General features: G+C 46.6%; 1 protein-coding gene across 2 annotated transcripts; it reads right to left on the reverse strand.

Annotated features, from left to right (window-relative positions):
- Positions 1-179: 179 nt before the first annotated feature.
- Positions 180-23347, reverse strand: LOC147415411 (coiled-coil domain-containing protein 13-like). 2 transcript variants are annotated; one of them, XM_086467005.1, is made up of 15 exons: positions 23109-23347; positions 20892-21040; positions 18249-18391; positions 15243-15332; positions 14864-14980; positions 13534-13638; positions 11655-11819; positions 9974-10150; positions 8159-8356; positions 7568-7704; positions 5668-5751; positions 4741-4869; positions 2184-2338; positions 875-989; positions 180-339 (listed from the first exon to the last, which is right to left on the reverse strand). In XM_086467005.1, the coding sequence occupies exons 1-15, from the start codon at positions 23345-23347 to the stop codon at positions 180-182; spliced, it is 2163 nt and encodes a 720-aa protein (XP_086323131.1). The 2 variants fall into 2 exon arrangements, with proteins under 2 accessions (XP_086323131.1, XP_086323132.1); XM_086467006.1 differs by lacking the exon at positions 5668-5751.
- Between the last annotated feature and the right edge of the window lie 632 nt (positions 23348-23979).

The raw sequence follows: 23979 nt of genomic DNA on the forward strand, positions 1-23979 counted from the left end.
ACACAGAACCTTCCCTCTTTCTGTGTTTCCTCTCCATTTCTCATCCTCGCCTGCGGACGCTAAAGAAATGACACGATCCGAGGCTGCAAAACTACACTGCCACTGCATTTCAAACCACGGGCACGATGCCGGAGCTCTCTGTCCCTGCTTTGCAGCCCAAAGGACTCTGAATCTCTTGCTTAACTCTTCTGCTGTTTCTGCTGCCGAATGGCCTGTAGAAAGATGTCCTTCACTTGGTCCATTGTGTCTTGAAACAGTTTAAAGTCTTCCTCTTTCTTTCTCCCAGCAGCCTCCAAAGCATCCTTCAGAGCTTCGTTCTCAGCCAGCTGGATCACAAGCCTACGAGGAAACAAAAGGGAAACTTTCATGTGAGCTGCGGAGCTTCAAAGCAAATTAGAACAGTGCTTCAGCTCTGGGGGAGAAAACAGAGAAACACATGCTCTCTGCTCGTTTTATGACAGGCATGAGAAAGAGCAGACTTAACGCTTGGTCCTTCTCTCTTTGAGACAGGGTATTAGATGACCAAGATACTTTTCAGATCTGTTTTGTTAAAGATTGTCATTTTATTTTCACTAACAAGCTTGCAATCGACGCACAAGGAAAGAAAAGGGAAAAAAAAAAAGGCGTCGTCCTTGCACATGTTTTGTGTTGCTTAATACTTGCATTAGCTTAACACTTCTGGATATCGGTATAATTACGAGGAAATTTGTGTAAGGATGACCTAGACAAACTCAAACCAGAGGATCTGCCGTTTCTACAGAGTTTGCTAGGCTTTCTCTTCTGAGGAGCGGGTGCAGGTAGTGCCACTGCTGGAAGGACAGCCATGAATTGTAGCTATTGTAGGTAACCCAGCACGGAAAGAGGGAAACCGTACCTTGTGCTCAGCTCCTCTACCTGCGATTCCAGAGGCAACTTGGAGTGCTGGGCTGCAGAGGGCTCCTTCCTGCCACCCACAGTCAAGGGGAGCCTGGAGTGACTCGCAGACGGGCCTGTCGATTTAATCACGACATGGAGTTTTAGGAAGACATTTTCACGGGTAGCGCACTGAGTAAATATCAGGAAACGGTGAATCAGTGCTAAGGAATCTGTTAAGTTCTATGTATATCCATGAAGATACCGCAAATGTATAGGACAGGCTTTTATTTTAATCTCCTTTCAGCAAAACGCAAACACGATGAGTTTGCACTGCAGGGCTAAACGCAGGAATGTGTGTGCCTACCTGTTTAGAGCAGAAAAAAATCCAAAATATTTAAGTGGCGAAAAAAAATGGATGAGAGAAACAGTTGAAAAGGATTATTTTAATGTTTATCTTGTCGTTGTGTTGCCTCCCGAATGCCCGTGATAACGTTTGCGTGTGGCACACGCTTCTGTTTTGACCCCCAGCACAAACACTGCCCAGGGTAAGTGCAGGAAAGCACTTCAACGTGTACTTCAACCTAAGGTTCTGATTCAGGAATGCTCCCCTCATTTCAAAGGGACACGGGACCTTTTTTCAGGGTTATAGGGAAAATACGATTCGAATTTACTGCTGGGATGGGAGGAGCAAAAACCCTGGGGTCGGCCAGTGAACGCCTGCAAGGGAAGAAGGCTCAGAGGAGACAGGCAAGGACGATGGGCTCAGGAAGCTCAGAAAAGAAGGTAGAGAGTGACCACAGCCATTGTAGAGGATGCTGAACTCCCCCAACCAACAGCAAGGGGGCCGGAGGGTGGTCTTTGCTGCAGACAAAGGGCTGATCAGTCGAGTAAATGCGAATGGGCTTCCCTAAAACGACCAACAGAGCCTTGAGCCAGCCACTGACAGGCCTTAAATTGGGATGCGTCCTTTTAATTCTGCTCTTAACCTTCAGATGAATCTCTCGGGCAGAAGTGCACAGGGAACACAGCAGTGGGCACGGCGGCAACACAGAGCAGTGTCAAGTTTGCTCTGTAGACTGTGATCCCGTGGAAGAAAACACGTTGCAAAAGTCCTGCTCCCACTTAAATCTGTGACAAAATCCTCTTCAACTAAGTGCGGCCAGGATTTCACCTCCTGGCTTGGCCCACTGGCCTGAGTCGGTCCAAATCGCGGTGTGTAAGTTCAAGCCCTTGTGTAGGTTTGACAGATAAAAGAGTCCAAATGTTGTTGCTGTCCATTAACCACGGTGGGACGGGGGACATAGGTGCAGATAAGGGCTCCACCTCACCTGCTTTGCTCCTCAGGGGGGGTTTCTGTGCGCTCCTGTTCCTCCCTGGGTCCCTTTGCAGTTTTTCAAGCTGCTGTTCCAACACGACACATCGCCGCCGCTCTTCCTGAAGCCTCTTCTCAGCTTCTAAGGCTTTGTCGCTGCCTTCCTCCACCCTGATGGGCAAAAAAAGGTGGTTCAGCTTATTTATTTCACGACTAGCAAGCATCAGTCAGTCTTGATACTCAATCCTTCAGGCTGCACAGCTCCCAACAGAGGGAAAAGGAGAATTTTCCGTGCACCCACAGGCAGAAATCCCAGCACAATTGTTCCAGATGTCATCCTCCAGATTTGCCCACCAGACTTAACTAGTGAGTACAGTGAATGGAAGTTGCCCAGGTCCCTTAACACTGGCTACTCGGGTGAACTGACCACTCAGACGAGCAGGCAAGCTGCAGATTGCTGAGGAGAGATCTTTTATTACAGGAATCATAAACTGTGGGGTTTTTTTAAAAACCCCGGGAAAATTTGGAAGGAAAATAGTTTATGAAACCGCTGTCTCGTATTTAGCTGTTTTGCGTCAGTTATCTGCAAGAAAGAAAAGAAACTTGACGTTGCTTTTAATAAACGTGGCCCTTAGACACTACTGTGGAAGGGAGTGAGTGGAAAAGAAACGGATGGTTCATGCTGCAGCACAGAGCAGAGGGGCAAAGTGCCTCAATTCACCCCAAAAAACATCTTAGGAAAGCAACTAGAAAAAATTTGACATGCGCCCACAGCTGCAGTCAGTGGTGCATCTCCTGGTACCAAATGATTTAAAGGAGTTTAAAGCTAGAGAGAAACCTGAATTGACTCGCTGTGTGGTATAGTGCAGAATAAAGGAATTTCCTTCTTGACCCCCCGGGTGATAGCTGACTAATCCCTGAATCAAAAGGCTGGACCAGTCTTATTTCCCTCCTAGTTGGCATAGCTAAAAAAACAATATTACGACTGTGATAAAATTATATCGCTACCTTAAAAAATCTAGCTACAGGCAAGACTCTGACCTCCTGTGGCAGTAAATTACCAGACTGGTGACGTGCTATGAGAAATTGTGTTTCCCTCGGTGGTTCTGAAGTCACTAAACTTTCACTTGACCAGGTCTTCCCCCAGCATCCACAACCAGCGGAGGAAAAACGACAAGGCTAGCTGGTTTTTATTAAATCTTCTGCCAATATGAATAACAAACTAAAACGTTCCTCTGGCTCTTCCCCTTCCCCCAGCAGGGCCCAATCCTCCGAACCCTTTACGTTCTGCTCCGCAGTGACTGTGCAGCCCCGTCCTAAATCCTGGCAGCTGCTGTTCAAAACCACCACTCGTGTAACCCTTCCCAGTGCTCCTCTCTTGACTTAAGCACTACGTGCACTGCTTGAGCTTCGCTGCCCCACGCTCTGACAGGGGAAGAGGAGGAATGCACCATTTTTTTTTTTTTTACACATATTCACGTTGAAATGTGACCGGGTGCTCTATTATCCTGAGGTCCTCCAAGAGTTATTGCACGCGGTCTCACGGAATTTACTTTACCTGCAGGAGCTCTTGATAAATGTGCCGTAACTGTGGAGGTGCTGAATCATCAGTCTGCGGTACGTTTTACAAGCGACTCTGCATTTCATTGACTCCACGTTCTCCATGACCCCACGTTTGTGATGGCCCCATTTCAGCCATCACTCACACCTCCATCCTCCTCTAATTGCATAGCTCTATTACACTCACCGGACTTACAAACAGGAATAAAAGTCTCCCCGTTTGTATTTCCAGGATTTAGCCCTTAAAAGCACAGGGGATGATACCTTTACCACAGTTACCAAAAAACGTGTTTTCCTGACTGCGATGAATTGTACGGCACAAAAGCCAGACAAGCGAGGAATGGTAACTAGCGTAAAATCACGCAAGCAAATAGTGCCTGTTGTATTCAAAAGTGCACAGACAAACACATACCTTCCCACAGGCTGTAACGCAGATTTGGGAATCTAATAATATACGTACTCTAACTGCGAAAAAAAGCAGTAGCTAGAAGGTATGTAGACAGAAAAGACTTTGCTTCCTGCCCTCCTAAAACTGGCTTTTAACACCATCTTAAATTGAACTGAATAATAGAAAAGAAAAAAAAAAAAATCACTGCTATGCTTCAGTTAAACCAGAAGGAATTCATTTAAAAGAGGATACAGCGAAACTTAAAAGAGTGTGAATCTGGCACAGAAGTCAGATTGTAACTATAATTACAGTATTTACTACTGATGAAGAATATTGCTGCCTAAATCAGACCGCACACATAAACACACGAATTTTAGTTTTATCTAGGTGCAGCAAGCTTGAAGACGACACTGTTTTCTCTGTCCTTTGTTCTAAAAGAATAATAATAATAATAAAAATGAATCATCAACTAGGCGGGGAAATTGAGCAGAAAAAATTTAAAAGCCCCTCTTGAGGGAAAAGCTCACGCTGGCAGCGTGGGGGTGCACCGTACAGCCTCTCCCACGTCTCAAGCGCTCCGTCATCGCAGCATCCCACAAAGGATCCTGGCGGAATCAGCCTCTACCTTTTCTGCAGCACAGTGACCAGCTCCAGGAGCCTGTTCCGTTCCACTTCAGCAGCCTGGCAGAGCGCCTTGTGCTCTGTGACCTGCGTCTGCAGCACCTCCAAATCCGGGCTGTCAGCGCCAGCGAGCCTAAAAGCAGCAGAAGCGTAGAGAGTTTGTTTCCCATTTCAGCAACCAAAGAAATGAAACAAAGAGGGGATTTGAAAACCCTATCAAAATACACTCGTCTGAAGACTAAGCTAGAATGCAGAGCCAGGCTCCCTACCTCCCCCCAGCACCAATCTCTACGCTGCAATAAAGGAAAGAGAAAGATTTGGAAATAAAGCCACTGTGAGTTTCACTAGAAAGGGGTTTTCCCTCGCAAGGAGGCTTCCCCTTCCCATCACCCCTGAAACCAAACTTCCACCCCTGAGCAAGCCACGATCGCTGACTCTCCTCCCTTTGCTACTGCCCAAGTAAAACAAGCCTGTACGTGGGCTCTCCAAAAGCTAAGCCTTTAAGCGGCACGCTGTTGATTTTCTCCCACTGAAAGGCTTCAGGCAGCATCAGTACAACGGCTGTTCTTGTGCCTGATACCTGACGAAAGGAAGGGGCAGTTTTCCCACGCATCCCATTATTATGTACTTCCTCACTTCTCCCATCTCTCCCTGCAGGAGTATTCAGGAATATGTCCTTTAGAGCAAAAAGCAGGAGAAAACGTGGTGACTGGGGGTAAAAAGGGAAAAATGGGATTTATGGGGAAATAAAACTAGAAATCGATTAAAAAATTAAGACAGCAAGAAGACATTAGAGCCTTTGGCAGCAGGTAGGAAAGGACGGTGAAAGAAGCTGTTCACAGCACCAAGGCAGACACGGACAAGGTTTGCCAGCAGCTCGCGGAGCGTGGCGGGAAACCTCCCGTGTTTTCGAGGAAGTTGATGCACGTACCTTCCAGGCGTGAGGTTAGTACCGGGAAGGAAAGGCTGCGTGGCGGCGGACTCGACAAGCGTATGGCCCATCTTGGACACTGTGCTGGGAGGAAGAAAGCTTTGTGAAGCCCGGAGCTCTCCAGAGGGCAGTCGTCCAAGAACTCCGGACCTTTTCCAGTGTCTGTGTTTATTGCTGCCTTGTAGGGAAAAATCTCCCAGAGCCTCCTAAGTGGGTATCACTCCGGCTCTGCATACACAATAGCTCAGCTTGCTCCCCGACTCCAAAACACTGCTGCAAAAACACCTCGTGTCTCCGTTTTAGGCAAAAACTACCGGGCAGCGTTCGAGCTCTGCGCTTCTGGGGATACTTTGCTGGCCCTCCAGACCGGCCTGGAGGAGCTCCACGGCACAGAGTAGCCCCACAGCAGCTCGTGAGCAGGAATTTCTCTCGATCCCGCTTGGCTCCAGCTGAGCACGCGGCCACACAGGCGGCCACTGCTGCTCTGCTGCCTCAGACCCTGGCAGGGAGCACCCTCATCTTGCACCTTCCCCCACTAGGATGAGGGACAAGCACAGGTTACTGTGCATGTTTTACGTGCTTTCACAACCAACAGAACCCCTGCTCTGCAGCCACGTGCGCAGCTTTTCTTTCCAAATGCCCTTTAAAAGTACCTTTATACAGTTTTCTGAACCCTTCTGCTTTGTGGAGACGCTCAGGAAGAGCTGTCAGGATTACTGCTGCAAGAGGAGGAGTGAACTGGTAACACGAGAGTATCGCTTCCACTCTGGATGAGTTTTATGCATAATGACACGTGCGCTCGGGAGGTAAAATTCAAGTTTTCCAAACTTGAGCTCCGCTGCCTCAAGGCAAGTCCTCCACGTTTCCTTGCCTTTAGGCTGCAGCTAACAGAGGATAAAGCCTTCGTATTGTGGAAGAGGCAGAGCTGCCTTCCAGGCTAGGAGTGGTTAACCCCCAAAATCAAGGGAAGGCTGATAACGACAGGAGCGGCCCAGTCTAACAATGCAGACTTTTATTTCGACATCTCCGAGGGGCTTTAGCTCCTATTTATAGCATTTTTCATGTCATCTTTCCTGATAGGAAAAGATGATTCACTAAAGTAAAATGAAACAGAGAGTTCATCAGCATATTAAAGTTAATGGAAGGAGTGAGCCCTGCTGACCAAGTCATTAACGGCTCTTGCAGTTCTCAGACTCCCTCGTTGCCCACCTGACAGGTCAGCTGGTTTCGTGACCGAGCGGTGTCGGCCACGTACACAAGCAGTCAGTTATGCATCGCACTTAGCGGTTTCTACAAAGCCATTACCCAACCTTGTTTTCCCACTTGCCTTCCTGCTTACCGTCAGCAGCCCTACGAAGTAAAAAAGTGGCTAAAATGCAGCTTTGCTCCGTGAGAGCACAACTTCTGCAGAGTTAGAGGTGGGAGAATAAAGCCAGTCAGAGGGGTATAGCAGTGGAGATGCAGGCACAAAGTCAGGATGCTCTAACTCTAACTCAAAAAGAGCGAGAAGAGCTTTTCTTAAATTTTGTAGTAAAGCTCTACTTAGACTCGGGGATACATCTGACGATTTACAAGCCAAATTCATTAGAAGCCCCGTTTCTCATAAGAGGGAAGAATCACAGGCACTTAAGCTAACCACACAGACATCCTCTGAGCTGCAGAAAGGGAATTAGCTGCGCTGCCATCATGCCAAATGCAGTAATGTCTGCAAGTCTGTGTATCTTTCTCTGTTCCAGGACGAAAGTCGACGAGATAACGTGATTAGAGATTCCCATATACTGTAAACAGGCTGCCACAGCTGTTGGCACACAGCACTTGTGGTTAGAGCCAACTGCCTGGGAAAACCACGCTTCTGAATAACTCCCAATCATTTTAAACATTGACATTGGGGGCTTCTTACCGAGCAGATCCAATCCTTCCAACCTGATTGCTGCCTGATGCCAGAGGCTTAAACAGAGTAAAACCTGGATCTTCCAAGGGTTCAGAAGGTGGTGGGTCAGCAGCTCCTGAACGGTCCCCTTGATGGGCAGATTCCTTCTGTTGATGTTGGAGCAGGTTATAAAACCAGTTACGCAGTTCAAAGGAAAATAGCTGCGTCCGTGCCTAATCAGCAGCTTAAGATCATTGCTACGAGCATGCCAGAAGGTTTGATTTACAGGACTTCCTCAGAAACTTTTCTTTCGTTTCTATCCATTGCAGGATGGAAACAACAAAAGTCAGTAAAAAGTTGCAATTTCATATGAAATCCTAAGGGGGCACACAGTGTTGCTAGAGAACCCGCAGCACAGCACCACCGCTACTGGTGCCAGCATGGCTGGTTTGTGTCCCGAACCCAAGTTTTACCTTGGGTTCAACGCTCTAGCTCCCATTACCGAGGGACCTGACAGACTGAAAATCTCACCACGGCCCTCTGAGGGTGTTAGATCAATGGGAATAGATCTCAAAGGATTACAACGTGCGCTCCTCCAGCTCGTTTCTTCTGGCTCTCTACCTGGAGTGCGAGTTGCCCAATCTCCTCTTCCAGCTCTTTAACCTTTGCCTCTCGTTCAGCCACCATCTGTCTGAGCTGCTCTAGAAGGCAGTTTTGCTTCTGAACCTCGCTGTTCAAGTGCTGCCCTAGCATCTGCTGGGACTCCTTGTTCTTCTCATCCTGCTGGTTCAGGTGCTCCTGCATTTGCTTCTGCTGGTTCTGATAACACAGAAACAAAGAGTGAGATACTGACTTTTGTACACAACGATCATTAAGACTCTTTGGGTGTTACACCCCCCAAGACAAACACCCGTTTAGGAATGCTGGGACAAGCCACTGCCCTGCCAAGCCCCTTCCTCAGCGTAAGCACGCTGATGTCACTAGTGCTGCTCCAAGAATCTGGTCCGTTACGTTTTAAGCACGAGATCACCTTGTCTTGCTCGTGGCGTCTGTGCCTTGAGAAGACTGCACAGCACATCTACGGGCAATGCCCAGACACACGTGGCTGGGTAAGGACCGTCCATCCCCACTGTGGGTCATATCAAGACTTTAGTGACTGGATGGTGCAAGTAGAAAAGACCTGAGCAATTGAGAGATTCAGCTTTCTGGCGGGTTTGCTACTCGGTGTGGCAGAAAAGAGAGCACGAAAGGCTGGCCTTTGACAAAGAAGGTGACTTTTTCATAAATTGGATACGAGTAAAGCTTTCAATGTGCTTTTTGTGAAATTAGAACACAGATTGTGCAGTAGTGGCAGTAAAAGATGAGGAATGTATGAGACAACAGCTATGAGGCTAGGCTGCTTTATCAACGGGCTTTGGAGTTTTTCTCACACTGACAAATCTAACACTTGTTGGACAGTTTGTTCCGTCAAGCCAACCAACTGCAAGCAAGGTGCTTCTTTGATGTAAGGGATAAAAGAAGTTAACCCTTCCTTCCCAAGGAAACTCACATCTTTCTGTAACAATTTTAGTGAGAATGCTCAGGCTGTGCAAAAGTGACCACAGTTATTTGGCTCCCCTGCAATCTGCCTAATCTGCTGGTCCGTACCCGTATTCCCCACGGCTGCCTGGTGGGCAGAAAGGCAAATGCCAGCTTAGTCATAAGCATGTCTTCGCTAAAACCGAGGTACAGAAGCAAGGAAATGTGATTTGAAACTTGGGAGGGGCTGGATCAGGAAACACAGAACTAACCCTACTAGAAAGTGGCATGTTTTCCACTAATGGTTTTTTATTATTGTAATTGGGGAAGACTATTTAGAATCATGGCAGGACGAAAGGATGCCGCAAGACCATGAGAGCAGCCATTTATTTCAGCATAACTGCACCTCGAGTCTCTGCTAAAACTCTTGGTTTCGAAGGGGCCAAATCCCCTCAGCTACTGCGAATGGGTGGGCGCGTGGTTTAGTGCACGGGGTTCAGCTCGTGCGTTTTGGGCTGCGTCCTGCACCAAATGAGAGGGCAAGACGGCAGGCATTCTAAGGAAAAAAAATATCTCCCAATGAGCTGAAAGCAGGACAAAGTCCAGCTTCCTGAGTCAGGAATGAAGCCCTTCCTACTAGACAATCCTACTTCAATGCTGCTGCAAAACGTTTCCTCCGACACTTGCAGCTTAGAGCCACTTTGCTGCAACTGTGTCACGCCTGGTGCCGTCTCGCAGCCTTTACACAACCCGATGCAAAAGGGCTTCGGCTGACTAGGCAACCTCCGCTTGTCACAGTTTGATTCATCAGGCCCCTGTACACCTGAAGGTTGTCTGTGTCACCGTGTCATTAAACAACACCATGTTTCATCACCGATCTGCAGGGGCTGGGACCAACAGGAATAGCCAAGACTGTACCAGTAAGGCGTCTATGAGCTCATCGTCGTGTTTTCCTTTCTCCAGCAAGGTGACGATCTGTTCCTTCAGCGTCTTCACCTCGCTGCACAGCACTTTGTTCCTGGCTTTCGATGCCTCAAGTTTTCTTTTCACTTCCTCGTGACTTTTTTGGAGAGCATCGCGTTCCCCGCTGAGTTTCTGCAGTGATGCAAACACACCAAGGGAAATGACAGCAACAGCCTATCACCCAGCCCCAGGTGCTCTGGTGAGCTAAAGGAATCACCCAGCACCTGGGAGAACCTAAAAAAAAAATAGAACTGGCATACCCCATCATCCCGAAGCAAGTAGAAATTACAAGTGCTACTACTCGCTGCCTGCTTGCCAGCATCAAAAAAAGGTCTGTCTGCTCAGGAATACGAGTGGACTAGGTTGCTTCAGTAAATGCCAGGAAGCAAATAATAATTTTGTGTTAAAATCTCATTCTGTAGGCTCCTGCTTTTTCATTTGCCTCATCATTCTCCACGGGGAAGCTCTCTTCCAGCCAGATACAGGGGGGGGATGCCACACTGTCTCCCAGAAGCTGCCCTTGGCATATGCTGCCCCTTGTGCCATGCCTTCACCCAGATGAAGCCGGCCAGGGAGCACGCTAGAAGTGAAGTAGTAACGGAGAAGTGCGAGGGAAGTTACTGTGAACGAAGCCTGAAACACAAAGGCACAAGTGGAACCATGCAGGCTACAGCTATTGAGGAAAGCCTTCCCTGTGCTGCGTGCCTGTAGCCACAAATCTTCTCTTTCATTCTCATGGCCAAGAGGGAAAGGTGGGCATCAGCCCATTGCTCATTTTGTTGCCCAGTTAAACTGTGGTGAGAAAAGCAGGAGCTAATCAAGCTCCGGGACGGTGCCAGGCAGCCTCTACGGAAGCGACTACAGTGAAGAAGCACAGGGAGATGCGCTTTGCTAACCTGGGTAGGTGCAGCTGACCCCAGCTACCCAGGTTTCTTGTGGACACAGGGCTACACATCCTTTCCACCTCAGGGTTTACCACGTGTGCCGCTAGCTATAGCCTCCCTCAACCCCTCAACAACGGTTGCCCGTTTATTTTTGTGGCAATTCCATGTGACAGACAAACGGTGGGACCCATTTTCGGAATGCCTCTTAGAGGGCGTCTGGCGTCGCTCTCAACGTTATCCTCTTCAAATGTAGAAGGCCACAGCCACCCAGATACGTGCGGTGTGAGGGGGACGTTTGTACTTAACACCACATGAAGAACGGCCAAAGGGTGAGAGGGATGCTACAGCCTTTGGATGCAGCTGTAGCAGGGATTTTCTCTGCGTCCACCTTCAGTACAAAGCCAGTACCAGCTGCATTGCAACCCAGGGCCTCCCTCCCTCTTTCCAACATCACCCATCAGGCACAGTTGTCAGATGGCCACATTTCAGGCCAGGCAGACGTATCTGACACACCAATCATGAAGCAGAGGGGAAGACCAAACCTTGTACTGCAGAGGCAGGCCTGGCCACGTAAGAGTGCGGTACCGAAAACACACGGGGAAGCCCTTTGCTCAGTCTGTGAACTACGGCAGGACTTCCTCCAGCAGATCAAATGGGTTCCTGACATTGTCTCCTGGTAGGGTGTAACATACACCCTGAAGGTCAGGCAAGTTATTACACACTATATACCCACACAGCTCAAGGTTTTTTACCTCCAAGGTTTCTTTCTTTTCTTTTTCCAAGCTGCGAATCTTCAGCAAGTTCTTCTTTTGGGCTGACAACTTTCTCGGATCAGTAAGTGCCAGCAATTCCTCATCAATCTCACTCAGTGATGTTCTGGTCTTGTTTTGACCCAACTGATTCTCCAGCTCTCGAACCTAGGGGACAATCATGACGACTCATCCAGAGGCTTTACCAGGGGTACAGTGGTCCAGCATCAAAGAGGACATCACCAAAAGGAGCTCAGAGTGTAGCATCATATTACTTCTTGACCTTATTGTGGTTAACTAACATAAAGCAGTGTCTGCTCTTTCAAATTTAAATTTGTTAGCTGCTAACAAACATGCAGATGTCTACAGCATCTGTGCAGGGAGGAGATGTGACACCAGACCTACAGGAGAGTCAGGACATGTGGGAGATCTGTGCCTTACTGGAGCCACGTGTGGAGGCCAGGCAGACACTCCAAAGCATCCTGAATGCCACTAAACACGTGTGGGCAACAGAATAATACCTTAGATCGCCTCTAAAAGGGCAGACACCCACTCACCCCTATACACTTAAGCACCTTGGTCTGTAGCAGAATCACCATCCAGGATGTCCACAATCCAAGGCACAGTTCATCAGCCTCAACACAGGTACCTAGCACTGGTCTAGATTTCTTGGGATACTGGAGACCCATATGATGCAGGATTTACAAGTCTCTGGAGAGATGACCAGAGGTCAGAGGGACACCCTATGGCATCTGGGCTGGCATTAGACACTTAGGTGCAGCCAAGTGAACTCAGCCCCTGCATCCCAGCTCTTCACCGCAGACTTCTTCTAGAGTCAGTAGAGGGAAACGGGCACTGCTACAGCACAGTTCCTCTGCCCTGTTCTGGAGGTGCCTCCCAAGAGGGGATGCACCTTTTGACTCAGTGACTGTATTGACAAGATCCCCACTGACTACACAAGGGGCCTGAGGAGGCTGGCTCAGAGAGAAACTTCTGCAGTACCGTAGAGTACAGTACGTGCAGTCTTCAGATGAATCCCAGCCAGGGGGTCTCATGGAAGGAAGATGTAATCGGCTCAAGGGAAAATTCAGTCAATCAGTGCAAAAATCAAAAGTTTGTTGGCATATAATTAAACAGCGGAAAAATGGAAAAATACGTATCAAATTGCCTGAGAGAAGTTTGATTTAAGATGGAGACAGAACTGCCTCCCTGTCTCCAGCCGACATTTCGGCTAGACTGTGCCCTTCAGGAGATTCAAGAGTTAAAGATTTTACTCAAGTTCCTGGGGGAACAACTTGAAAAACTTATCTGGCCTCAATTCTTCCCATCTGACTTTAGGCACTGAACAAAGGTGTCCAAGTCAGAGCACAGACACTGGCAGGGCTCCTTCAACACTCAGTGGAGAGAGGCACCTTCAAACCATCCTGGGGTTTTAACTAGGCTGCCACAGCTCTCCAAGGTCCCTGAACTCTCTCCTTCAACAAAGATGTGAAAGATTCCCAGCTTAAACACTGAAACTTGCATGTTTGCAATAGACTAATTAAAATAGTTTGCAGGAACTCCGAAAGACACATCAACACATATTTAAAATTTAACACCCCACCTCCCCACACATATGTGCACACACACATAAACATACCAAAAAACTATATAAAAGTTACCATAAAGTGTTTTATTCTAACAGTTGCTTCCTTCAACAGAGAAAAGGCTGGCCATCTATTTGCAGTAAGCACTGCAAAGTACTGGGATATGCCTTATAAGCAGGTACAAATGTTAGGAATTAGGTAAAGAAGAACTAAGAGTATCTTTAACTCAAACTGAGGGAACACCTCGACGTAGAAAGAGCATCCCAGACCCAGCACCACGCAGGGTCTTAACTCACCTTGCTTTGGAGAACAAGAATTTGCTGGGCTCGTCCACGCCAGCTGCCAGAATTGGTCAAGAGACTTTGAATATTCACATCGTCACCAACTTCATTTGCTAAAAGCTACGAAAAAGGGATGAACACCAACAATAAGGCTAGGCTCAAATACACGGGTTGGGGAGAGGGGAGGGAAAGCTACTCTTCCCAGCGGCAAACACAAACCACTGTATCTATAAGCAGGGGCCATTCTTTATCGCCTGTATCTGACCCCCTGTACCCCACGTGATGGAAGCTCTTTCAGATCGTTGCCACGGTACAGGGTGTTGATGCTTAGGAGGGGTTGGGCTAACGTGAATTATTTCACTTTGTCAGGTGGGTCATTCGGTATTTCGACGTTTGAGTAATATCCTTTGAGTTTTGAAAAACATGAATCGGTGGTTTGCTGCCTGCCGACGGGGAGGGTCAAATCGTACCATCCAGCTGGGCGTCAAACTGCGCTAGTGTTGTAAAAACGAGGATTTCAAGTTCGTCACCGAGGTTGACTAAGCGTTACTAACAGGTTTCCATATTATTTTTGATATCATGAACACTTAACCAGAACGAAACAGGAACAGAGTAGAGCTATTTTCTTAATACACACCCTTGCCACCAGGAATTGAGCCAATCTCTCTTGCACAGTTCTGACACAGCCACATTAACGAGAGCTAAAGTTAGTATGAAGAGCATTTAAATTATTTATAAAAAGGTCAGCAGAGTTCTATTTTTAGGACCATATCCTCTACTCTGATCTGCATTGTAGGTCTCTTCTGCAAAGTAATGAAACCCAAGGAAACAGAGCACATAGTAACACGTTAAAATCCATCACAAATCAAAGAGGAAAAGGTTACGCCGGATGTCACTCCAACAAACTGTTGTTTAAACATGTGCTGTAGTTCAAGTGTGGCCTTTAATCCCTTTGACTTCCACGGGACCGAAACCTACACTGAAAGTCAATACACAATCAAACGTTTCGGAAAGGAGGAATGGGCCTGAACGTATGCTGCAAGTCAGTCACAAACCTATTTGGCTGAACTGGGACTTATAAACCTTCAAGAATCTGAGCCCATCGTGGCAAAAGAAATACTGGACGCAGGCATCCAGCTATGGTGGCAGAGCATGAAGGCTGTGTGTCCACGTGCACGCCTTCCCAACGCAACCACTACACCCCTGGATTTTCTTACCTCCTTACACTTCACTGAAATACTTCATGGAGGTTAATCAAAGCTCAACAGAAAAGCAGCTTCCTGATTTCCCAAGAATATACCTCTCGCACGGGATCCCAGCCACAGACTCTGTCCTGCAACAGTACCTTTTGGGTCATCTTCAGCTCCTGCTTTGCAGACTGGAGTTGGTTACGATACTCCATCACTTTGAAGTTGGCTGTGGTTAATTTTTCTTGCAATGCTTTCACCTCTGGACTTTCAGCCTTTGAAGAGAAGAATGTACTTGGGGAGAACGGAATCCTCAGGGAAAAACTGAAGTGATTAAGATCCACAGACCCATCAGGATCGCAGAATCTTTTTTCCCCAGACCCATGCAAATGCCTTCCCTCGTTTTTGGGGTCACAGAGAAGGTACAAACAGAGCAAATTGGTTATAAAACTAGTGACATGGGTACATCCTTGTCATGAGGAAAGGACTGTGCAATGGGAGAGAACTAAATTTTCCCTTTTCAATTACAATTCGTACCAAGTTTCCTTCTATCATCTGCAGAATTGATTGCTTGATTCCTGCATCACCACCACCAAGAGAATGTATTTTTTCTATGGCTGTCTGTAGCTGGAAAAAAAAAAAAAACAACATTGTTATTATAGAATGAACACAGTGAAGAGCACATCTCCATGGAATAGTAATTAGTAAAAAAGTACAACAGCGGTTTTGATGATCCTGGATGTTTACTTACTCTAGAAAAAAAAAAAAAAAAGTACTTCATTTTCCCCTTGATTTTTTAAACACAATCAGTAGGAAAACATATACTTTTTTTCCTGAAACGCTTCCCAAAGATGTACATGTTATTTTACTGTGGTATAACTTCAGTGAAAACGTCTCTGGATCCGCTGAGATGGGATCTGTTATCAAGTGTGGAGACTTCTGGGGGATTTTATCACCATAGGTTCATAAAGTAAGTGTTTATATACCTAAATGCAAATCCAGTACCGTACAGATCAGGATGCTGTCTCTAGATTTTGGATGCCAGTTTACCCATTTTGAAAGAAAATCACAGGATATTTCATAAAAAGCACATAGTTCTACTCACCAGAGGAATGTAAAAGGAGAAACGACTACCTAAAGCCCTATAGCTGAGATTCAGTAACGATGTTAAAGCTATTTTCTTTAGCTGGTGGCTCTAAAGTAGCATTTCTCAAGCCGTGAAGGGTATCTCTCCTGTTGGTTGCCACAGCAAAGGCAGGCAGTCATATAGTCCCTCCTGGTCTGAATCATGCCCAATGTTGAGGTTGCAAAGACTTCTTACTGGAGGGGAGGGCAGGGAATTTGGAGCTGGAAAGGCCAGGAAGTGTTGCTTTAAAGGGCTGAGACTTCATTCTTTGAGGTGGGCGGGAAATCTTGACTATTTGCCCCAATTAAAGAAGGCTGTAAGGAGCAGCTTCTTCATTAAAGTGATACCAGGGGAAACCCGGCCTGTAACTCGGAGCCAGCTGCAACTTCACCCCTTCTTTGCAAGTCAGTCAATGGTTGGGCCACCCTTTCTATCCAGCTCATCAAGTCTTTCAGTCAATGGACTGAGAACGAGACATTTCAGCTAGTGGTGGCAGCTGCTAGGTCAAATCCTAAGGAAGCTTTCTGCAAACATCCATTTGCAGCCTTTGTTTACATCTACCACCCTTTGCCAAGCGATTGCTCAACGGCCACACCTTCCATTTTGTTTGTGGGAATGTAGTCATGTTAAAACACTTACGATTTACATATTTTTCGGTCCTCATACGAGCAAAGAGCTAACAATTATGTAAAAGGACAGTGTTTTCCACTGGGGAAAGCGCATCTTGTGAGGCATTTGGAAGGTACCATCACCACAATTCATTTTGCAGAGCTTAAGGCATCAAGAAGTAGGCAGAGGGGATGAGATTCGACTCACAAATTAACACGGTCCTTGCTCTCGGCGTGGGTGTCTCTATAAAGAATGGAGTCTCGTCAATACGACCAGGGAAGTCTAATCTTCAGCTCACTCTACAGCAGACACCTACACTCCATCGAGTGGAGGGACTGACTGCACACTCGGTCTTGTTGCCCACCCACAGCTGTCTAGTCCCCTCGGAGGCATCCGAGGGTACCCCGGAGGCCTTCGGCTGCTCGCCAGCACTGCCTGTCCTGTCACGTCTAACAGCCCTGCAGGGATGTCTGAGAGGTCAAGTGACATCACAGACTGGACTTCTACGCTCCTGTGTGGGCAACTGAATTGCACTTTAGCTGTCTTGGCTCTTCCTACAACCAATGGAAAAAGACGAGTGTGTCTAGACAGTGATCTTCTCTCTCATCCCTCAACATTTTTCATGGATACCTCCCACTGTCCACATCGCTTTCTTTTTACCCATCTTTTACATCTTCATATAGTTCTACTGAACAAGTAGAACCCACAAACTCAGCCAGTGACCATTAGCTTAGAGAAGAGCCACCCCAAATGAGGTTAGGAGAAAATACAGCCCATTGACCAGGTTTCAGCGGGTTCACGTTGCGGTTCATCTTTACCTCAGACGAGACAGGTTGCTGTGTTTGGGTTTGATTCTGATGGTGCTGGTGTCTAAGAACAGATTAGCTCATATCTAAAGTGTCCATCACTGCTCTGACCAGCAATTATTGCTTCTTGAAAATTTCTGTTTGCGTTGAGTTTGATTTCCTTTCCGGAAATGTCTGTGGTCCCTTCTTTTGGGTCAAGATCTGACGATATATTAAGTTTGTGTTTGAATAACGGTCATTACAATGCTACAGTAGGGGATTATAACCAAGTGGATTTTACTTGAAATTATTCACGGCTTGCTCCCCTACTTGTGTGATTTTGTAGATCCCCAGCTACACGGGATGTTTCTTAGCCAGCCTGCCAACTGTTTGACAAGACCCCTCTGACCAAAACGCTCTGGATTTCTGCAGGAGTCCTCAAAAATTTAATCTACCATTTCTTGATCTTTCAGGTAACTAGAGCACAATTCAGATAGAGGCACAATTCCTGATCAGAAGTGATTATGAAAGATGCAGTCAAAATGCATCTGTCAGCATGACAAATGTTATTGATCCATTGACATGCTGTCTCTGTTCTGGAAGTACTTACGCCAGAAAACAGCTTTCATTATGTGGATTAATAAAGTTTCGAAGAATAGAGTACCAATTCATGACTGGTATTAACAAAGTGGGAATGTAAGACATAATAATATGAAATTTGTACCTTCTCTCAAAAAAAAAACACCAGAAAAATATCATTGCCATACTGTTAGAAAAGCCCTTGTGCTTCAAATCCAAGTGAACGCCCTTTCCCAGCTGCTCCTTTCTGCAAAGGTGAAAACAGCTGAGGGCACACATCCCTCCTATCATGGACAGACATTACCAGAACTCAAAGCAAACACAGATTTAAGAGCAAATTCAAAATGGGAACATGAATCAAATCCAGTTTCTACAGCTCCTCTATCCCAAAGGCTGGATTTCTCTGGTTTAGCATGCAAAAGAGAACAAGAAAAAATGCCTCACTTCTCTCTCCAGCTCTTTGACTTTGTTATTCAGTTGCTTCACTTTGGCTTTTTCACTCTCAGCCTCGGCAGTTATCTCACGATTCTTTTTGGCCAATTCAACTATTTTAGTAGCTGCGACATCTCCAGCTAAACCAGCCGCCCCTGAAAAGTATACATAAAAGCAAAGGACATGTCTTAGAGGCAAGATTCAGCACAGATGACGCTTTTGTTCTCTGTCCAGTGCACAATGTTCTTTTATTGTCTAATCCATTTCTCTCAGAGCTGTGCCCGGCACTTAAATGAACAAGTGAGGGAAAAGAGGCGTCAGCGGCTCCAGCTGGATCGCCTGCTCCTTTCAGCCAGCATCACACTGTGGCTAGCAAAGCCACATTTCACACTTCAGCAACAGCCACACATCAAAAGGCCACAACAGCGGTGGTAGCAACATTACCACAGAGAAAGGGTAGAGGTGTTTTTCTGCTCGCCGCTGTGAAGGACAGTTACGAACAGGTTTTTGAGGCATATTACAGAAAAAGACAACGCTCTGTTTCGCACTGGTTGTTTACTACTGGAGGAGCTGCTGAAACAGAGGTGCGAACTTTTCTAGACATCTGTCCTAAAAGGTCAGGCACACTGTGACAGTTGGGCCCTGGATAAGGTCCAGGAAATGTCATTGTGCCTATTTATATGTCCCTTGAGATTATACATGGAGCCTTTACTGTATTACACGTTTAATTGCTCTTTTAAACTGGTACTTCATTCACCTCCTCAGCAGAGAGGGTTTGGTTAGTGTCACGGAGAAAGCAATCCCCAGGACTGGCTCGTGTGTCACTCGTGTTCTTGTGAACATCACAAAGGTCAAGAAAAGTTCTTGCACAAGTGCAAAACTAATATGATTGTACACCATGTCCATGGAAACCTCTAGCTCAGCAACGAGCACGACCCTGCAACAACAAATCCTTGGTGGGATAAATGAAGATGGAACTGGGCTCTCGTCATTCTTCTTAACTCTTCCATCCTCCTTCAGCGCTCTGAAGTAATGACTTTTCTACTGACATCCATGAAGATTATATTGAAGAACCAGGGTGAGATGCAAGGATGACAGATTACTCTGAAGTGAATTCTGAGTCCCACAAAACCCCTACAGACATTAAAGGGGCAATGCAGAATATAGCTGAGAACAGAATATGACTCTATATCACTATTTAAAACCCTGTGGAGAGCATAAATTTATTATTTTTAAAAGCATTTCCACTGTTCTCACTCCTTTATGTGATTTGTGTTTCTCTTCTCATCTAAAAGCTACTTTCTCCCTAGTTTTCATGACAAATAATGCCTGCTAAGGATCACAGTAAGTACTAAACTCACCAAAAGCCAGGCTGTTGCTTCCACGTGATGGTCTTCGAACACACTGTACACATTTAACCAAAGCTTTTAATTCCCAAACAATGTGGGCGAATCTCTTGCCACGATGTAGACAGGGAAGACAGAGGCACGAGGCAAACTGCTGCAAGCTGGCATACGAGTCAGCCAGAGAAGCTGCAACAGCACCCCTGGCTCCAGACCTGACCCAGTCATAGCTCATCGTGTCTCCTACATACAGCTAGAGAGAGATTCTACGAATTAAGGCGTAATTTAAGTGTTACTTATTTCTGCTTATTGCTGGTTTCCCCCTTCTCTATTAGCCCGGTCACCACCGCTGCCCTGAACAACAGTGGCACCCAGTGGAGGAGGTGCAACCTGCACAGTTCAGCTTCCCGAGGACACCCAAGCCACTTTAGAAGCTGGACTTTGCATTCCCCCAGCACCCTGCTCAGACCAACGAAAGGAGCCTCCACAAGGAATTTAACACCACGTAGCACAGAAAGCTGCAACACTGTTCTTGGACATTAACAGAGAGTTTTCCAAGCCACGATTTCTACGAATCATCGGGTTTTGTGCCGATAATAGCAAGCTTGCGGAAGATCTGTAAGGAACAGAGGGCACTGCGCCCCCCAGAAGAGCGTTCTACTTCTTTTCAGGGACACATAATTATCAATAACACCTTAGGTCTGACCTGCCTGACTACCAGAAGTCATTTGGTCCTTTCCACAGCTCCCTGAGATGGGGAATAGCAGTATTCAGATTTTGCAGCTCATGGCACTGAAGGGGAGAGCAAGTGTACGTGCCATTCCATGCGTGAGTGCTGACCTGTCAAACCACCGTGAGGAACCTCCCTCTGCAAATAAAGCAATGAGACTCCTTACACGGGAGAGACAGGGATGTTCAGCAAACTCTGCAAATGCAAACCAGTGTCAGACCCTTGCAAGTTGAGGGAGCAACTCTGAGCGTTGACTAAATCTATACACCGGTGTCCAAGTATTTTCAAAGTTCGGAGGCAAGTGGTTTCAGTGCTATTGCAAATTCCTGCAGGCTCAACAGAGCTCTCGGTTGAGAGCTGAATTTTGATTCTTCCTGAAAAAAGCTTGTTACAGGAGTGGAAAGGGAGGCAACCAAAATATGACCAAAATACTCCTTTTTAACAGAAAGCAGGTGAAGAGATGTCACATGAATATTTCACTGCGCGGAGCTCACAATGACTCTGTCATCCTACCTCTATTGTCACCACCATCAAGCAAACACTGGTACTAACACAGCGAGAATACAAAGTTACCGTGCTTACCTGACAAAGCTAATCTGTCCTCCGGGATTTTTTTCTGGAGTTGCTTTATTTCAAAGTCTTTCTCTGTCAGCAGTTTGTATAGTCTGCAGTTCTCATCTTGGACCTCTCGAAGCTGATTCTGGAGCTGCTCGTTCTCAAGCTCAAGCAACCTGGGAAAAAAATAAGCCATCATGGCAAATGTCACTGTAATGTGCTTCAGATTCCAGGAGTAAAATAATTAAATGACTGTATGCTGGATGAGCTGAGTTTATCAGGAGTGAGTTTACTGAATTAAGCAGAATATCCTAAACCTCAGATCAGAACACCAGATGATCTGATCTATCCCTATAACTTATTTCTTCTTAAAAAATTCTGCACTGCCTTGTGTTGTCTGGGGCAAAACATCACAGAACAGGTACCTTTTCAGTGCTCTTGAGGTTACTGAATAGTCTTGTCTCACTCAGTCTTATGTATCTGGTTCCTCAGAGGAAATCAGAAGGGTTCACCATCCAGCATCCACGGCATCCAGGCTTTCCTTTCTGTACTTACCAAAGCTAACAGAAGCCAACAGCGCATCAGCTACAAAAGCTGCTGCTGAGGTTCTTGAAAAAGGAATGCTTCATAGCAACTCACAAAAGACCAATTTCCTCTGCCCCTATCTGATTTTCTTGGAACCCCACCAGGATGGACTGGCATCAGTTTGTATTTTTGGAATTCATTTAGAAACCAAGGCTATCAAAAAGCACTCTGAACAGGAGGAAATAGCCTCTTGCTTCTCCTGTTCTTCGGTACATTGAGTAACATTCATGAGTTTCATCTCTCTGAGACATCCAGAGAATTAATAACTCCAATCTCTTTGCTGTCCTTACATGCTGGTACTGCAAAGGTAAAACCAAGAAGCTAAGGCCTCAGGGGCTCAACTCAATTGTGGGCACGCAGGCATCTATTTGAGATGCCCCAGGATTAGCTGAGCTCCCTACGTGAGGCCAGCAGCCACCACACAGGGCTCTTGGGAAAACCTCTGGAGCCCAGGCAGAGAATTGAGAGCATCTCAGAGAGCGCTCGCCACCCCTGTGCGGACATCTGAGTCAACCCCAAGAATTACTACCATCCTCCAACTTCAAGCTGTCAGCCAGATCCCTCCAGACAGCAGCACTTCAGGATAGAAATGAACCTGTCTCCATCCCCCAGAGAGGGGGGATGTGCTAAGCGAAGTCATACTGACACAAATAGGTTTGGGGTAGAGATCCTGCTGGCTCAAGCCAGCAGCTCCCGTTCTGCCTGCCTCTGAGCTTCCTCTTTTCTCCCCTCTGACTTTCCAGGCAAGGTCCCACTCCATACACAGGGGTGTCTCTCTGTGAGCAGCAAGCCAAAATGCACACAAAAGGCCAAGGAGGTCTAGTCAATACAACCAGCGTCGCCTACAGACCAGCTGCCACTGTGGGGTGATGCAAACGGCTCTCAAACTGCCACGGAGTGAGCTGATGAGGGGACTCAGTTCAGTTACAGGTGCCATTTGGGCTGCCCACCCATCCCCCAGCTGCTGAAGGGTGCAGACCTCCTGTGTCCTGGAAGTTCCCGATACCCTACAGCATCTCAGACACCATTAGACACCTAAGCCAAGCAGATGATTTGACCTCTAGGTTCTTATTATCTACAGTGTGACTCTGAATGCCTACATTTTGGTGATTTAATCTGGAATAGTGTCCCACTCCTTTGGCCTACAGAGTGATTGCTCCAAACTACAACAGGAGTAAGTTACTTGGATGATCACAGAGACTTGGATAAAGCTCAGTTGTTACAGTATAGACCCGTGGCTGTAGACATATCCACAGCCAGACAAGTCAGCTACCTTTGGCTTGCACCCATTGGTTGCTTTGCCCTTACCTGCCTCTGGAAATTTCTCATGTAGGGCACTAGTTTGTTTTCAAGGATAGGCAGGAATGAACCAACAGTTCCGAGGATGTCAGTGATCCTGAGTGACTGGATTTTGTCAGAGGGCAGCCAGCTGCCCCTAGCCTGTCACGCTTAATCCCGCTGTCCTTCTGCTCTCTGTTTGTGAAACACTGATAATACAGTGCACACCACAACGCTCTGAGGATAAACATGTTAGGGACAGCGAGAGTCTCCTCAGGATAATGAAAGCCCAACATGTGAAGACATGACACAGGTTGTGTAAGAGCATATGAAAATAGAATTCTGTGAGTTCCTGAAGGAACGGTGCTGCTATGCCTTTACCTTTTGCTGTTATCTTCATTTACAGGCTGTCCTGTTTCAAACCGGTTTAGATCACTCGAGATTCCGAAAGTCTCCTCTGCGTTGCCATTGTCACCCTTCTGACTGTCCTGCTTTTCCTTCTGACTGTCCTGCTTTCCCTTCTTCCTCTCCATTACATTTTGCAGCCGCCTTTGCTGCTGTTCTTGATAAGCCTTAAACTGCCTTTTAAAATGTTCATCCGCTTTTCTGTCTGACTCCATTGTTTACTAAAAGCATAACAAGAAGAAAATAAAAGAGACAGAGATCAACATCGCTTTGAAAAACGTCCTCTTCCAGCAGCTGCTTCGCCGTTTTTCTTCACTGACCTCTGTGTGATCTCCCTGCCACCGCCTCCTCTCAGCCACTGGGCTCTTCAGTCCCACTGTCTTGCTTCAAGGGCCTCTTCCCATAAATGGCTTTCAAATCGTCTTCAAAAAGGTTTTCGGGTCTTTTTCACTCTATCATTCAAAAAAGCAACGTTTTAAAATGTTTTTAAACAGATCTGTTGAAATAAACATTTTTACAGAAGAGCAAGTTGGGGTCAAATCCATGCCAGCGTGGCAACCCCATTATACTGACGAAAGGGAACGCAGACTGCTTGCAACCATCCAGCCTTCCTTCCCACGTTTCAAGGAAGGTGGAGATCCCCCCGTTTTGGGGTTCATGTGGGAAGAAAGATCTCTGTTAAACCTAATTTTGGGGCACTAGTTGGCAAGAGCGTGGCTTACATCTTTCCCCCAATTCTCTAAGCATTAAGTGACAACATTAAAGCGATAACATCGCTACCTATTTCAATGTCTAGAGCTTTACTTAGCATGACTAAAGGCCATCAGGTTTCGAATTTATTCCAGCC

Source organism: Leptosomus discolor, chromosome 6 (assembly GCF_034619465.1).
Source record: "Leptosomus discolor isolate bLepDis1 chromosome 6, bLepDis1.hap2, whole genome shotgun sequence".
Taxonomy (NCBI): Eukaryota; Metazoa; Chordata; class Aves; order Leptosomiformes; family Leptosomidae; genus Leptosomus; species Leptosomus discolor.

Coding starts and splice junctions, on each gene's coding strand:
- LOC147415411 (XM_086467005.1), bottom strand. CDS start 23,347: ATGGAGTCAGACAGAAAAGCGGATGAACATTTTAAAAGGCAGTTTAAG. Junction 14,981..15,242: donor AGATGATAGAAGGAAACTTG/GTACGAATTGTA, acceptor TTCTCTTCAAAG/GCTGAAAGTCCAGAGGTGAA. Junction 11,820..13,533: donor TTCTTGTTCTCCAAAGCAAG/GTGAGTTAAGAC, acceptor ATTGTCCCCTAG/GTTCGAGAGCTGGAGAATCA.